The 17,802-nt window shown below is 41.4% G+C and overlaps 1 protein-coding gene and 1 long non-coding RNA gene across 2 annotated transcripts in view; one reads left to right on the forward strand and one right to left on the reverse strand.

The window, feature by feature from the left end:
- The window catches only part of taf1c (TATA-box binding protein associated factor, RNA polymerase I subunit C), a 40,574-nt gene extending 33,013 nt beyond the window's left edge, over positions 1-7,561 (reverse strand). The window contains exons 1-5 of the mRNA XM_078550872.1: positions 7,371-7,561; positions 6,194-6,290; positions 3,022-3,131; positions 2,451-2,546; positions 352-422 (exon numbers count right to left, since the gene is read on the reverse strand). Of these exons, the coding sequence (XP_078406998.1) occupies positions 352-422; positions 2,451-2,546; positions 3,022-3,131; positions 6,194-6,290; positions 7,371-7,508 (512 nt within the window). The 5' untranslated portion in view covers positions 7,509-7,561. The remainder of the gene's footprint in view (positions 1-351; positions 423-2,450; positions 2,547-3,021; positions 3,132-6,193; positions 6,291-7,370) is intronic.
- A 151-nt stretch (positions 7,562-7,712) lies between these two features.
- On the forward strand, positions 7,713-17,802 carry LOC144685900 (uncharacterized). The gene is made up of 5 exons (XR_013577808.1): positions 7,713-8,057; positions 8,647-8,749; positions 10,543-10,958; positions 14,020-14,075; positions 16,787-17,802. It is a non-coding gene; the product is annotated as an uncharacterized LOC144685900 (long non-coding RNA).

Below are 17,802 nucleotides of genomic sequence, written 5' to 3' on the forward strand. Positions count from 1 at the left end.
CTTTACTTGCCAATAAATACATTACTTCTGAGAATAGCCTTGGGGGATTCTCCACAGGACATGGGTCTGAGGCAATCCTGAAGATGGTGTTTAATATTTTCAAAATTTAATCCTATAACCCAGTGATGCAATTCAGATTTTAGTACTTAACATGGAACATGTAATAGTCAATTGCTGTCACTTAGAGCTAATGTATAATTATTGAATATTTTTTGTTTAAATAAATCATGATGATATCAGTGAAATGTGACCTGGAGAAATTATTCAGCACATCTGTGTGAGGGATCTCTTTGTAAAGAGCAACATTACAATATGTATCCTCCACAGGATGTAGATTCTGATGTCACTTACTCTCTCCTTCGCACTTGCTCTGTAAATTTCTTCAGATGGTTTACATTTATTGCTGTCTGTCTTTCCTTTCCCTTGAAGAAAGAACATTGCAGTGATGAAACCTTCTAATACCCAAAGGTCTCTGTACTTACAATATTAAACATTCAAGGCCTAAGTTAAGCAGTCCGAATTTGGAGTGGTCCAGGAACACAGGATAACTCCGGAATAATAGGCAGATTTGTCAGTGGATAGGCAGAAATGCTAAAGCTAGCTAAACCAGACAGCCAGGCTGCTCATATGTACAATATGGGTTACAAGGGGTGGCCACTGACATAAGTTGTAATGGGGAACAGTGAGGAACAGGGACAGTCATGGTTTGGTGAAGCAAGGCACATACTGAGCAGGTCAACAGAGGCATCAACATTTGTGTAGCTGATAGACCAGAAGCAAGATAATTTTTCTACCCCAGGACAAGAAAAAAGCACTTCCAGCATTTTTTCTATTAATGCTGTCGCTTCTCTCGTCCTGCCCCTCCCACCATTCGTCATTACAGGTATTGATTGCCCAATGATACATCGCCAAAGTGACCATCATCATGTCAAGTCTGGACAGTAACAGCATTTCAAGCATCAAGGGTGGTACAAGGGATCCCAATCTAACCTTGCCTAACATCTTAACACACATTTTCAGAGAGGGTCATGGGAAGGCAATTAAGCAAAAGAACCCTGTCAATTATTTCCCCCCCTTTCATCCAACTTTGTAAATTAAACTTGCACAGCACTTTGCTTCAATTGAGGGCAAGTTAGATTTGTTTTCGTCTCAATTATTCACAACTTAAACATTGCTGTACCTTAATGTTACAACATTAATCTGAAGAAGTTTCCAGAAATGCACCAAAACTGACTGTTGCTTGTAACAATATAACATAATTATCCCTATCAACAATATAAAATTCTATACTAAATAGTTTGGTAGATTCATTCCAGAACTTAATGTGTCTCCTTACCAACCAACTTACACTTACAATGTCTACATTAAAATTCAACTGCCTTATTTCAGCCCATCTATAAAACAGAATACAATAGAATCATAGAATTGTTACAGCATAGAAGACCATTCAGCCCACATTGTCTGTGCTGGCTCTCCTAAGGAATAATTCACCTATTGCTACACGCCCAGCTCTCTCCCACATCCCTGCACATTCCTCTTTTTCAGATATTCAGAAAAAGTAGAGAAATTTATTGCACAGTAGGAGGCTACGCTGCCCATCGTGTGTGCACCAGCTGAAAAATGAGCCACCCACCTTAATACCATTTTCCAGCACTTGGTCCATAGCCCTGAGGTTACAGGACTTCAGGTGCACATCCAGATATCTTTTAAGTGAGTTGAGGGTTTCTGCCTCTACTACCGTTCAGGCAGCGAGTTCCAGACCCCTACTGCCCTGCTGGGTAAAAGAATGTTTTCCTCATCTCCTCTCTAATCCTTCTACTAATCACTTTAAATCTATGCCCTCTAGTCACTGACCTCTCTGCTAAGGGAAATAAGTCTTTCTCATCCACTCTATCCAGGCCCATCGCAACCTTGTACACCTCAATCAAATCTCCCCCTCAGCCTCCTCTGTTGCAAAGAAAACAATCCAGCCTAACCAATTTTTCCTAATAGCTGCAATTTTTCAGTCCTGGCACGACCTCATAAACCTCCTCTGTACCCTCTGTAGTGAAACTACATCGTTTCTGTAATGAGGTGACCAGGATTGCACACAGTTCTCAAGTTGTGGCCTAACTCCAGCTCCAGCATAACCTCTCTGCTCTTATATTCCATTCCTCAGCTAATAAAGGAAAGTATTCCATATGCCTTCTTAACCACCTTATCAACCTGTTCTGCTACCTTCGGGAGTCTGTGGACATCTACTCCAAGGTCCATTACTTCCCCTAGACCTCTTAAGATCCTCCCATTTATGGCGTATTAATTAATAAAATAATATTATTATTAACATCTAAGTTTAACCTTCTAGGAATAAAAATAAATCATATAGTTCACTTAGATCATCATGTAACTTAGTTGTTATAATTTTATGGGATTCTTGCAATCACTTTACAGAAAACATAAACAATCCTTACCCTGAGGACAGATTCTCCAAAGTAAAAGTTCTCCTCTAGAAGTTTGCCCATTGAATCGAAGGCATCATCAGGTTGATCAAGAAAGAAGTTAGCCATCTTCAAAAATATGAAAAAGCAACAGTGACAGATAACAAACACACAAGAAGAAAGAAGCAATGCAAATAGTTATACCTCTCTAGGTCATTGAATACCGTATACATTTATTTTGCATTATGCCATAACTTAGCATGTTGTAACTACCAGACAACATCCCAGTAAATAAGTAAACTGACTCCTGTGTCAAAAAGATTTTAACAAAATTGAATATCAAGTTTGGTCATAAAAAACATCATAACTCAAAGCAAATAATAAAGCCTGTGCTCGCTGAAAAAGACCCTTACACCCTTTATTAAAAAAACTGAAACAGGTACATTTAATCTAAACTAACACTGCTTAATAACTATGGGGACGGAGGATTAGAGAGAATCACAATTTTTATAATGAATTTATATATAATTATAGATCAAAACTTGAAGAACGTATGTCAATGCGTAATCATGAAATAAGAAATAAAATGTTTCACATAACATGCCTGTTCCGTGAAGTTAAGTGGACGCATTGTCATTTCACCCCTTCCTTCAGTTGTCATTATCCTCCCAGTGTAAGTAAGTTCTTCCAGGCTCACTGGACGAAACTTGAAGACTTAAGTAGAAAGAGTTAAAAAAAATTGAGCTTATGAACAAACAATATTGAAGGAAAAATTATATATAAGCACAAAAATTAAAATTTCCAATAAAGGCCAGTTTCCAAACAAAATGTGTTAAAATAGAAAATGGAACGAACAAGTAAGAAAGCTCTTAAAATATTTTATGTTTACTAATGGCGCATATTTCATGGATAACAATATTATAAGGTAGAGTCAACAGAGCTTTATGAAAGTGAAATCGTGTTTGACAAATTTATTAGAGTTTTTTTGATGGTGTAATGAGCAGGGTAGATAGGAGGGAACCATTGGATGTAGTATATTTGGATTTTCAGAAGGCATTTGGTAAATTGCACAAGATTACAGTTCATGGGATTGGGGGTAAAACAGAAACAGAGAAAACAGAGTGTAGGAGTAAATGAGTCATTTTCAGGATTGCAGGCTGTGTTAGAGGTGTGCCTCAAGGATCAGCGCTTGGGTCTCAACTATTAGGTGCCAGCCATGGCTCAGTTGGTAGCTGTGGCTTAAGTTCTACCCTAGGAATTGAGCAAAGAAAATCAAGGTTGACACTCCAGTACAATACTGAGCTAGCGCTGCACCTTCAGAGGTGCCATCTTTTGGATGATAACAAGGCCCCAGCTGCCCTCTCAGATTGGCGTAAAAGATCACATGCCAATATTTCAAAGAACAACAAGTAAGCTATCTCCAGTATCCTGGCCAATATTTATCCCTCAACCAACATCAGAAAAACAGGTTATTAGGTCATTATCGCATTGCTGTTTGTGGGAATTTGCTGTTTGCAAATTGGCTGCCACATTTTCCATATTACAACAGTGATTACACTTCAACCAGTTCTTCTTTGGTTGTAAAGCACTTCTTTGACTGTAAAGCACTTTGGGATGTCTGGTGGTCGTGAAAAGTGCTACATAAATGGAAATATGAACAAACATTTGAACGTACGCATTAGGAGCAGGCGTAGACCACTCAGCCTCTCGAGCTTGCTCTGCCATTCAATAAGATCATGGCTGATCTGATTGCAACCTCAACCCCACATTCCTGCCTACCTCTGATAGCCTTTCACTCCTTTGCTTATCACAAATCTATCTACCTCTGCCTTAAAAATATTCAAAGACTCTGCTTCCATTGCCTTTTGAGGAAGAGAGTTCCAAAGACTCACGACCCTCTGAGGGAAAAAAAATTCCTTACCTCTGTCTTAATGGGTGACCCCTTATTTTTAAACAGTGACCTTTACTTCTAGATTCTCCCACAAGAGGAAACATCCTCTCCACATCCACCCTGTCAAGATCCCTCAGGATCTTATATGTTTCAATCAAGTTGCCTCTTCTAAACTCCAGCGGATACAAGCCTAGTCTGTCCAATCTTTCCTCATTAGACAACCCTCCCATTCCAGGTATTAGTCTAGTAAACCTTCTGTGAACTGCTTCCAATGCCTTTACATCCTTCAACCACATCCTACATCCACAAGTAAGCCGTGAAGACGATGTAAAGAGGCTGCAAATGGAAAGACCAGTTAACTGATTGGGCAATAAAAACAGAAAGTGCTGGAAAAACTTAGCTGGTCTGATAGCATCTAGACAGAAGAGAGACAGAAACAGAGTTAATGTTTCAAGTCTAATATCATTTTATTTGAAAAGGCATATTGGATTCAAAACATAAAAATGGGTAAATGTTGAGAAGCTGTGTTCCCTGGCTGGAGAATCGGTCATAGTCTCAGGATAAAGGATCAGTCTTCTTTACTCAGCAAGGCTTTTATTATTCTTTCATGGGGTGTTGGCATCGCTGGCAAGGCTAGCATTTGTTGCTTATCCCTAATTGCCCTTGAACTGAATGATATGTCACACTATTTCACTGGGCATTTAAGAGTCAACCACATTACTGTGGGTCTGGAGTCACATGTAGGCCAGAAAAGGACATCAGTGAACCAGATGGGTTTTTACAACAGGTACTTCCTGGTCACCATTACTGATGCTAGTTTTCAATTTCAGGTTTTGTTAATTGAATTCAAATTCCACCAGCTGCCATGGTGGGATTTGGACCCACATCCCCAAAACATTAGCCTGGGCCTCTAGATTACTTGTCCAGTGACATTACCACTACGCAACCGTATCCCCTTAGAGGGCTGTGGCTTCTCAGTCATCAAGTTCATAATAAATTTTTGGACACTATGGTAATCAAAGGATATGCGGGTTAAGGCAGGAAAGTGGAATTGATCTAAAAGTTCAGTCTTGATCTTACTGAATGGTGCAGCAGGCTCAAGAGGCTGCTTGGCCTACTCCTGCTTTCATTTATTACGTTCTTAATTTCAATGGCAATTCACAAGTACTATCATTAGCTTTAAGTTGTTCAATACATTTCAGCATGGGGTCTCTGATGAGGAAGTAAAGTTTGGTTGATAAATTCTTGCTCCATGTTTCTCTCCTTTTACCTGAATATGATGATCTATGTCAGATCCACTACTCCCCAGTACCATAGCTAAGTGGTCATTCTTCATGTGAGCTTATACAATGAATAACTCCATGTTATTCAACTACAGGATATGTCACAGCCACACCTGATTCCATCCTCACCCAATACACACATACGCACACTTTGGCTATCCCTCTATTTAAGTGTTCACGTTTAAATATCAGCATTTTTGCCACATATTTTCAGGGGATTGATTATGTTGCCAAAATAACATAAAACCCAAGTAAGGTTAATATTGAAGATCATTGGCCTTGCAGTTTCCAGCTCCGATGAAAGGTTATCAACCTCAAACATCAACTCGGCTTCTTACACCAGATACTGCCTGACCTGCTGTCACACTCTCGTTTTTATTTTAGATTTTCAGCATCTGCAGTGTTGTGTGTTTATTCTCACTATAACCTGCTTATCACATGGTGGAAAGCTGCACAGTCAACTTCTGCAGTAATAATGGTGGTGGCAATGGAAAGATAAGCTAAATGGCGAAGTGCTTTCACAATAACATGTTTCACTCATGATCTCTCATTTGTTTTCTACTCACACTGTTACTAATAACTTAAAACCAATTTTGCATTACCTGTTTTGGCTGGAAGTAGTGGAACTGCAACAGGTTCCAATGGTTCCCAACTCTCTTGCTTCAGGTTTTTCAGGGCTGACCATTTCAATTCTGTTTCCTGCAACAATAGTTGTGTGTATATATAAAGAAAATATTCAAACATCATGATTCAGGAATGGGTCTCCATATATGAATGCATATATTCATACACAGGGACCAGTTCTCTGCAAACAAAAGTAACATGCTCAAGCCTTGCACCTTATTTTGAATTACTTGAGCTTGGGGAGTCTTTGGTTTGCTTTGCTTTCTCCATGGCAACACCTCGGCTAATCAGAGTCGACTTGCCAACCAATCCGAGCCCTTTTCCCCTGTAGTATAAATTGTTGTGATCGTTTGAAATTTGGCATTCTTACATTTGTCCTGATGAGTGCAAGACGAAAAGCTTTGACAACATGTCTCTCTTTTCAAAAAGATTTAGGTTAATCAGTACTAATTAGTGTTGCATCATTTAGGATTGACCAGCAATATTGCAAAGATCCACCTTATTATCATAACATTTAAACCTAAGCCCCTGTATAAAATCTTAAATTTGAGTGATGCTTTTTATTTTAATTAACTCAAAATAAATATCTGATGTAATTGTACTATGTAAAGTACTTTTACCTTCATCCTCCCTACCCCTTCTCAGAACCACAAAAGGGCCCCCTCCCCTTATTCTCACCTTCCACCCCACCTGCATTTCATTCACCTTCCGCCATCTCTAACATGATCCCTTCCAGGGAGCAGGCTTTCCCCTGCCTGCTCAGTTTTCCAAAAAAAAAAATTCCCTTCATGACACTTTTGCTCTCCTTTCCCTGGCATCTTCCCATATAACTGCTTCCTTTCAGCTTCTCCCATAGGACCACACAGGATCCCAAAAACTCCTCCTAGGTTAGACAGTTAATTGCATCCCTCCAACCTAGTAAACAGTATTCATTACTCATGGTGAGGTCTTCCCGACATCAGGGAAACCAAAATAGGCGATTGCCTTCCTGATCATATTTGGGGTTGGTACTGGTGTTGTCCCCCTCCCCCTCCAAACATTAACTGAAATGTTTAACTCTGTTTCTCTCTTCACAGATGCTGCCTGGCCTGCTGATCTATTTGCAGCATGTTCTGCCATTGTGAAGATAAATTCATCCTGTTCCAACCCTCTCACCTGTTGCTCCCCGGTCTCCACACAGAACGGCTGGACATGCTCATACTTGCCCCAACCCCCTAGGTCCTGAGGGTTCCTGGCGGAGGGGCCGGGAGTATAGAAACTAGGAAACAGAGAATATGGAAAAGCGCTCTCCATGTGAGCAGCACTGAACCCACGCAGCACCCGTCCCGAAACCACCACCACACAAGTTTGCGGGACGCTATGCGCATGCTCCAAGACCGAGGACCGCCTCAACCAATGAAATCGCCGGCTGCCTTCCGAATGCCTGATGACGAGACATTGAGAGGCGGGGCCTTCGTGCGAGATTTGGCCCAATCGCAGCGGATCCAAGTACGTGACCGTACGGAGGTGAGGGCCGGGGTTACCAGGGTTACTAGGGAAACCGGACGCTCCCTTCCAGGCTTTTGATTTGTTTTGTTGGTTAATCTATCTACCTACATTGGCCTGAACGCACCAGGGTTGCCAACTCTGGTTGGAGACAAAATAAAAGGAAAATATTGTAGATGCAGGAAATCTGAAATAAAAGCAGAAAATGCCGGAAAATCTCAGCAGGCCTGGCAGTATCGGAACTTCAGAAGAAGTCATATTGGACTACATACCAGTTAGGAGCAGGAGTCGGCCATTCGGCCCTGTGAGCCTGCTCCGTCATTCAATAATCTGACTGTAACCTCCAGCCTGCCCCAGGTATGCTTTCACCCCCTTATTTATCAAGAATCTATCTACCTACGGCTTCAAAGACTCTGCTTCCACTGCCTTTTGAAGAACTGTGTTCCAAAGACTCACTATCCTCAGAGAGAAAAAAAATTGTTCAGTTTTAAATGGGTGACTCCTTAAACAGTAACCCCTAATTCTAGATTCTCCCACAAGAGGAAACTTCCTCTCCACATCCACCCTGTCAAGACCTCTCATGACCTTATATCTTTCAATCAAGTTGCCCCTTACTCTTCTAAACTCCAACGGTTACAAGCCTAGCCTGTCCAATCTTTCCTCATAAGACGACCCACCCATTCCAGCTATTAGTTTAGTAAACTATGGCAAAGTGGGAGTGCTGTGTATCTTTAAGAAAATGTAATTAGTTGACCATGCGACTGTATTGACCAATCACTACACAGCATGGGCTTCTTGGTTAACTAGAAGTCTAGAGCTGGAGGTGATTGAAGAAGCACACATGGTGTTAGCGTTCTGTTCTTGGTTCCAATAAATTACCAGTGTTCGGTTAATCGGTCTCTCTGCCTGTATTGTTTCAACTACCAACTAATATGTTAATATCAAGGGCGCAGCTAGCATTCACCGGACAAAGCGAACCTGATAACTGAAAACATAAAACTGGCGACAAGGATAAACCGAATCAATTGACAGTAATGAAGAAATCCGCGGTAAGCCAGCTACGTTACTTCGCCACTACCTTGAAAGTTTTTTGAAAGCACAGTCTCCTTAGTCATCGAGTATGCCACGGTTTGGGCAATTTGAACCATTCGACCCCATTTCCAATGACTGGTCTCATTATATCGAATGCCTAGCGTTCTTCTTTACCGCTAACAACAACACAGGGGAGGACGAGAAGAGGGCGATTCTTTTGTCCACATGCGGGAGCAAAATATATAGGCTGATCCACAGCCTCACGTCACCTAACACCCCCAATACGAAGACTTTCGACGAGTTAGTAAACATTGTAAAAAACTACTGGAAGCCAAAGCCCTCAGTCACTATACAGTGTTTTAAATTCAATTCAAGGAATAGGCTTCCAGGAGGGACAATCACAGGCTATATAGCTGCTTTAAGAGAATTAACAGAATATTGAGAGTTTGGAACTTCAATTAATAACATGTTGAGAGACTGGCTGATATGTGGAATTGGGGACGATGCTATTCAAATGTGATTGCTATCTGAACCTAATCTAGACTTCAGTAAGGCATTAGAATTGGTAACAGCCATGGAGAGCACTGTTAGAGACTTGGAGATACACAAAATGGTGCCGTCCATCTTATAGGGTGGGAAGGGCTGGTAACAAAAGGCGCAAAAAACGTCAGACTCTGCAGAAACGTGGGGAATGTCTGCTATGTACAGACCATTGAAGAACAACAGGACAACAGTGAAAACCCATGATATTAATGAGAGAAATACATCCAGGCAGCCTGCAGGTGATCAACAGTTCAGAAATATAGAATTCTCTTTCTGCCACCGCAATGGCCACATAATGCGGTACTGTCAAGATAGGCTGAGACAGCATTTTAAAAACAAAGGTAAAAATCATAAAATCTGTCTCGTTGAAGAACCAGGGGAAGAAGAATCTGACATCTATTCATAATACAACCTGAAAGTGGGTAGAACTGAGCCAATCCAGGTAAGTCATTAGAGTCAATGATCAACCCATCACGATGGAGGTCGATACTGGGGCATCAATGTCATAGGAGAACATACGTTTAGACACTTGAATAAAGGGTTCCATCCTTTAAGTTTGGAACAATCGGACACTAAATTAATGGGCGAAGAAATAAGAGTGAAAGGGATATGCCAATTCCTGGTGCAGTTTGGGATGTGTCTGCAAATTTACCCTTTGTATTAAGTAGTAACTGGGGCGGGCCCCAGTTTAATTGGTCGCAACTGGCTCAAAAAGATTAAATTGCAATGGGCCGAGTTTTTCAAATCAGAATGAGAAATGTACAGGAATTGTTACAAAAGTACGCTTCCATTTTCAGTGACGAGCTAGGAAGGATTCGTGGGCTACAAGCCAAAATCCACATAGACCTTAACACAACCCCCAGATTTATCAGAGCCAGACCAGTCCCTTATGCTCTATGGGACAAGGTCGACACCGAGACAAACAGGCTGGAAAAGTTGGGTATCTTACAACCAGTGCAATTTTCCGAGTGGGCGGCACCCATAGTACCCGTACTGAAGCCAGACCAAAGTGTTTGCTTATGCGGTGACTATGAGTTAACTGTAAACAAGTGGCCAAACTTAATAGACACCCGATGCCGAAGGTTGAAGAATTATATTCGAAATTGGCAGGGGGCATCACATATTCAAAACTCGACATGAGCCATGCCGACCAGCAGGTAGATTTGGAAGAAGGCTCTAGGGAATTCGTGACCATCAATACACACGAGGATTGTATCAATATACTTGACTGCCCTTTGGGATCTCATCGGCATGTGCTATTTTCTAGCGTACCATGGAAAATCTGCTTCAGGGACTGCCCATGTCGTTTATCTGGATGATGTCTTAGCCACTGGACAAACTGACGAGGAACACTGAGCTAATTTGGAGGAGGTGCTGAAACGCTCCTCAAAAGCGGGAGTGCACTTGAAGTGAGGAAAATGTATTTTCCAAGCCAAAGAGGTAGTTTACTTGGGCCATAAGGTTGACGCACAGGGCCTACATCCCGTGGAAGAAAAGGTCAAGGCTATTCGCGAGGCACCTGCTCTGAGAAACACTATGGAACTAAAGGCCTTCTTAGGCATGATAAACTACAATGGGCAATTTCTCCCAAATCTATTAACCGTACAGGCTCCGTGATACACATTACTTAAGAAAAGCCATAAATGGATTTGGCAAGCTCCGCACCTGGATGCATTTCTGAAGGTAAAACAATTGTTAAGATCATTGGCCCTACTGGTCCACTTTGACCCAAAGAAAGAATTGATTTGAACTTGCGCTTATGGAGTAGGGGCTGTACTTTCACATTGGATGGCTCTGACGCTCAGTTCTGCAGAGCGATGATATTCTTAAATTGAGAAGGAGGGCTTGTCTTGGTGTTCGGAAATTCCATCAACACCTTCACGGTCACCATTTTCACATTATGTCCGACCACAAGCCTCTACTGGGATTATTTGGGGAGGATAAATCGATACCCCCCCCATCACATCTGCTCACATTCAGAGGTGGGCACTGATATTGGCTGCTAATGAATACACTTTTATTCACCAATTGGGAAGCCAAATCGCATATGCTGACGCACTGAGCTGCCTCCCCCTGCCAGATAACATGAAGGTTCCAATTCCCCAGGAACTTGTCTTAGTATTAAACTTTTTGGGTTCCTCTCCTGTCCAGGCCAAACAAATCAGTGATTGGACAAGCCGAGATCCACTTTTACCTCACGTCTGGAAGCAGTTGAATGGATGGTCAGGTGAACCAGTCTGATGACATGAAGCCCTATTTCAATTGCAGATATGAGCTCACCTGCCAGGACAGCATATTGCTCTGGGGAGCAGGGGTTATCATGCCCCCGAAAGGGTGAAGGCCATTACTGGCCAAATTACATAGCACTCACCCTGGCATTAGTAGGATGAAGATGCTCGCATGCAGCTACTTGTGGTGGCCAGGGATGGATGCGGACATCGAAACCCTAGTCAAAAGTTGTCTTCAATGCCAGCAGATACAAAAGCTACCCCCTGTTAGTTCCATTGCACCCCTGGGAATGGCTGGGGTAGCCATGGGTGCCCCTCCACGATGACTACGTGGGGCCCTTCTTGGGCATGATGTTCCTTTTACTAATAGAAGCCCATTCCAATTGGAGAGGGAAGAACTCAGCAACTAATCAGCCCAACGTCAGGGATGAGGAAACTTTTAGCGATGATAATCCAGGCCAAAATTTATTGCCACTTTTAAAATTTGTTAATAAATGAAAGTCACCATAGATTTGTTACAAAGTGCGTTTGACCAACTTTGATTTGAGTCCTTTGATGAAGTAACAGAGAGAATCAATTCGGGTATTGAAGTTAATGTATATATGGACTTTCAAAAAGTGTTTGATAATGTACCACATACTGGACTTAGAACATAGGAAATAGGAACAGGAGTAGACCATTCGGCCCCTCGAGACTGCTCCACCATTCAATAAGATCATAGCTGATCTTCTTGTGTTTCGATTTCCACATTCCCAACTAACCCTGATAATCTTTGATCCCCTTGCCTAACAAGAATCTACCTACCTCCGCCTTAAAAATATTCAATGACCCTGCCTCCATCACTTCTGAGGCAGAGAGTTCCAAAGTCACACAACCCTCGGAGAGAAAAAATTCATCTCTGTCCTAAAAGGGTGTTCCCTAATTTTAAAACAGTGCCCTCTAGTTCTGAACTCACCCACAAGAGGAAACATCTTTTCAACGTCTACCTTGTCAAGGCTGTTCAGGATCTTGTATACTTCAATCAAATCACCCCTTACTCTTCTAAACTTACAGCGGAAACAAGCCCAGTCTGTCCAACTTTTCCTCACAAGACAACCCACTCATTCCAGGTATCCTTTGAAATTACTTTTCTTAGACAATATCACCACCTTCAACACCTCTTTGATCCTTTTGTCTGTGACATCTTTTGATTATCTGCTCCTATCACTGCTTGCTTATCTCCACAATCACCACACCCTCAACTTCTCTCTCCCCCCGCCCCCCACCTTAAACCAGCTTATATTTCACCTTTCTCCTAACTATGCTTCAGTTCTGCTGAAGGGTCGTGAAGACTCGAAACGTTAACTGATTTCTTCTCCACCGATGCTGCCAGACCTGCTGAGTTTTTCCAGGTAATTCTGTTTTTGTTTTGGATTTCCAGCATCCGCAGTAGCTTTTAGCTTTTTGTTTTTATCCTTTGAACCACCTCCAATGCATTTATATCCTTCCTTAAATAAGGAGACCAAAACTGCATACAGTATTCAAGGTAAGGTTTAACTAATGCCCTGTATAACTGAAGCATAGCATCCTTACTTTTATGCTCAATCCCTCTTGTAATAAAGGATAGTATTCATTAGCCTTCTTAATTACTTGCTGTACCTGCATACTAACTTTTTGTGACTCATGTACTAGAACACCTAGATCCCTTTGCACCTCAGAACTATGCAGCCATTCTCCATTTAAGTAATACTCTGCTTTTTTGCTCTTCTTGCCAAAGTGAACAACTTCACATTTTCCCACATTAAACTCCATTTGCCAGATTTTTGCCCACTCACTCAACCTACGTATATTCATCTGCAACCTCCTCAAGCCTTCTTCACAACATGCTTTCCTACCTAGCTTTGCGTCATCTGCAAATTTAGCTACCATATCTTCACTCCCCTCATCTAAATTATTGATGTAAATCATAAAAAGTTGAGGCCCCAGTACAGACCCCTGTGGGAGTCCACTCATCTCATCCTGCCAATCAGAAAAAGACCCATTTATGCATGCTCTCTGCTTTCTGCCAGCTAACCAATCTTCTATCCATGCTAATATGTTACCCCCTATACCACGCGCTTGTTAGCAAAAGTGAAGCCCATGGGATTAAAGGGGCAGTGGATGTATGAATATGAAAAAAAAACTAAAGGGGAGAAAGCAGAAAGAGCAGTAGTGAACTACGTTTTCAGACTGGGGAGAAGTAGGGTGTTGTCCACCAGGGATCAATGGTGGGTCCACTACTCTTAAAACTCAAATATAGCAAACAATTTGAAGGATTGGTAAAACGAGCAAACACGTGGCAGCACACCACCTTCTCAAGGGCAACGAGGGAGAGGCAATAAATGCTGGCCCAGCCAGCGAAGTCCACATTCCATGAATGAATTTAAAAAAGTTAACAAAGAGAAGTATGAAGTGATTTATTTTTGTAAGGAAGTGAAGCAAAATGGTTCTAATACAAGGTCATCAAATTGAAACATTAATTGTTCCTTTTTTCACAGATGCTGCCTGACCAGATGAATAAAAAACAGAAAATGCTGAAAATTGAAACTAAAAGGTACAATTTTAAAGGGGGTGTACATAAACAAATCTTTGAAGGTGACAGGGCATGGGGAAAAGGCATTGTAGATCCTTGGCTTTACAAATAGAAGCAAAGGGTACATATTACATAGAGTCAACAACACAGAAACAGGCCATTCAGTCCAGTAGCCTATACTGGTGTTTATACTCCACATGAGTCTTCCATTCCATTGACCTTATTTAAGCCTTTCTCTAATCTTTCAATTTCCTTTTATCTGTGTACTCCAAATTCCTTTTCAAAACAGAAAAGCTATTTGTCTCAACTATTTACTGTGGGAGCAAGTTCCACATTTAAACACTGATAAAAGCAATGTCTTTTCATTTCCCAATTAGATTTATCAGTAACTATCTAGTATACATCAGCCCTAGTTTTGGATTCTCTCCAGAACATAAGAACTAGGAGCAGGAGTAGGCAATTCAGCCTCTGGAGCCTGCCCTGCCTTTCAATACGATCATGGCTGATCTCATTTCAGCCTCAACTCCAATTTCCCGCCCTCTCCCCATAACCTTTCAACCCGTTACTAATTAAAAATCTGTCTGTCTCCTCCTTAAATTTGTTCAGCGTCCCGAGATCCACTGCACTCTGAGGTAGTGAAAAAGACCCATTTATCCCGACTCCCTGCTTTCTGTTGGTTATCCAAGCTAATATATTACCCCTAACTCCATGTGATCTTATCTTGTGTATTTTTTTTTGTGCGGCACTTTATCAAAGGCTTTCTGGAAGTCCAGATAAACTACATCTACAGGATCCCCATTATCCACTTTGCTTGTCACATCTTCAAAGAACTCTAGCAAGTTAGTCAAACACGATTTACTCTTCATAAAACCATGCTGACTCTGATGGATTGCATTTTGACTTTCCAAATGCCCCATTACTACTTCCTTAATAATGGATTCTAACAATTTCCCAATGACAGGCGTTAACTAGTCTATAGATTCCTACTTTCTGCCTCCCCCACTTTTTGAATAAGGGTGTTATATTACCATTTTTCCAATCCACTGGAACCTTTCCAGAATCCAGGGAATTTTGGAGTATTATAGCCAATGCTTCCTCTATCTCCGCTGCCACTTCCTTTAAGACCCTGGGATGTAGGCCATCAGATCCTGGGGACTTGTCACCCTTTAATTCCAATTGTTTGCTCATTATTTTTTCTCTAGTGGTGGTGATTGCTCTAAGTTCCTCCTTCTCCACACCCTCTGCATTACCTGTTACTATTGGGGTGGTACTAGTGTCCTCCATCGTGAAAACTGAAGCAAAATATTGATTAAGCGTCTCTGTGTTCCCCACTATTAACTCCCAAGTCTCATCCTCTAAGGGACCAACATTCACTTTAGCTACTCTCTTTCCTTTTATATACTTGTCAAAGCTTTTGCTATCAGTTTTTACATTTTGCGCTAGTTTTCTTTCATAATTTACCTTTGCTCCTTTTATTATTTTTTTAGTAACCCTTTGTTGATCTTTAAAAGTTTCCCAATTTTCCAGCCTGCCACTGACCTTTGCAATTTGGTATGCCTTAGTATTTGCCTTTATGTTATCTTTAACTTCCTTGCTTAGCCATGGATGCTTTTTACCCCTCTTACCATCTTTCTTCCTCTTTGGAATATATTTTACTTGGGAGAAATTGAATATCTCCTTAAATATCTGCCACTGTTCATCAGCTGTCCTACCTTGTAGTTTTCCTGTCCAGTCCACTAGGGCCAAATCTGCCCTCATGCCTATGTAGTTACCTTTGTTTAATTCCAGAACTGGTGTGGGACTCAAGTTTCTCACCCTCAAACTGAACTTGAAAATCTATCATGCTATGATCACTCTTCCCTAGAGGATCCTTTACTATGAGATCATTAATTAATCCCATCTCATTACACAAAACCAAATCCAGAATAGCCTGCTCCCTGGTTGGTTCCACAACATATTGCTCCAAGAAACAATCTCTATGAACTCTCCCTCGAGACTACCCTTGCCAATTTGGTTAGTCCAGTCTATATGCATATTAAAATCACCCATGACTATTGGCGTGCCTTTCTTACATGCTCCCAGTATTTCTTGGTTTATACTGTGCCCTACTGCTGAACTACTGTTTGGGGACCTATAGATTACTCCTACCAGGGACTTCTTTCCCTTGCAATTTCTTATTTCTACCCAGACTGACTCTACATCTTGCTCTCCAGTGCCTATATCATTCCTCATTATAGCACTGATCTCTTCCTTTACTAACAAAGCTACACCACCTCCTTATCCTTCCTTCCTATCCTTCTGAAACACTCAGTACCCTTGGATATTCAACTCCCAAATCTGTACTCCCTGTAACCACGTCCCAGTAATCGCTGCCAAATCATACCTATTTATCTCTAGTTGCGCTGTTAACTCATTAGTTTTATTCCGAATGCTACGCATATTCAGATACAAAGCCTTTAAGTTTGCCCCATTGTGAATTTTCCCTGCTCTTATATGGTTCTTTGGTGCAATATGGCATTCACACACTCTATCCCTTCCTTTCACTTTTTGGTAACAATCAGCATCGTCACTAAACTGCACTCTTACCCTCTCCTTAAACTTTGATTTTTTATATTTCCATGTACCTTTAATCTGAAATCAACTTAGAATAGGTAGTTCAAACTACCAGTTACTTACCAACCAATGAACTTACGGTTTTCCTGTGATGTCACTCTTTGTTTTTCTTCACTCAGTGATGTTGACTGCAGAGGACACTCTTCCCAGACTGCTTCGCGGTGACGGTGACTGCAGAGGAAATTCTTCCCAGACTGCTTCACGGTGACGGTGACTGCAGAGGACACTCTTCCCAGACTGCTTCACGGTGACGGTGACTGCAGAGGACACTCTTCCCAGACTGCTTCACTGCAACAGTGACTGCAGAGGACACTCTTCCCAGACTGCTTCTTGGCGGCAGTGACTGCAGAGGACATTTACTTAGTATCTTTTAAAAATCTCCATCAGGTCACCTCTAAATCTTCTCTTTTCTAAAGAAGTAGTGTCTCAATTTGTTCAATCTTTTCCAATAGTTATAATCTCTCAGTTCTGGTACCATCCTTGTCGAACATTTGTGCACTTTCTGCTTCAATGTCCTTTTCATAGTATGGAAGCCAGAATGGTGCATAGTACTCTTAAGTGAGGCCTGACAAGGGTCCTATACGAGTTTACCATGGTTTCACTATGAATTCTGTGCTGAGGATAAATCCCAATGCCTCGTTAGCATTTTTAATTCTGATGCCTTTAAAAATTTGTTCACCTGTATCCGTTTCATATTTTCTAAGGCATATGTGATGTTTTTATTACTCCTGCCAAAGTGCATCACCTTACCTTTACCTATGTTAAAACTGATTTGCTACTTAAGTGTCCAGTCTGCAAGTTTTCTAATGTCTTGTATTATCTTACATTCTTCCTCAAGTGTTAGTTTGGTATCTGGAAATTTTGATAGAGATGCTTGCGCCTAAGTGCAAATCATTAATGTGAATAATGGATAACAGTGGTTCCAGCACTGATCCTTGTGGAACACTGCTTTCTATCGTCCTCCAGTCTGAATGGATACCCTTTACAAAAATACAAGGAAATAATAAATAATAAAAATACTCAGGTTAGGCAGCATCTACGGAGGGAAAGAGAAACGCAATCACAGAATCACAGTGCAGAAGAGGCCCTTTGGCCCATCGAGTCTGTACCGACACGTGAGAAACACCTGACCTGC

Source organism: Cetorhinus maximus, chromosome 1 (assembly GCF_964194155.1).
Source record: "Cetorhinus maximus chromosome 1, sCetMax3.hap1.1, whole genome shotgun sequence".
NCBI lineage: Eukaryota > Metazoa > Chordata > Chondrichthyes > Lamniformes > Cetorhinidae > Cetorhinus > Cetorhinus maximus.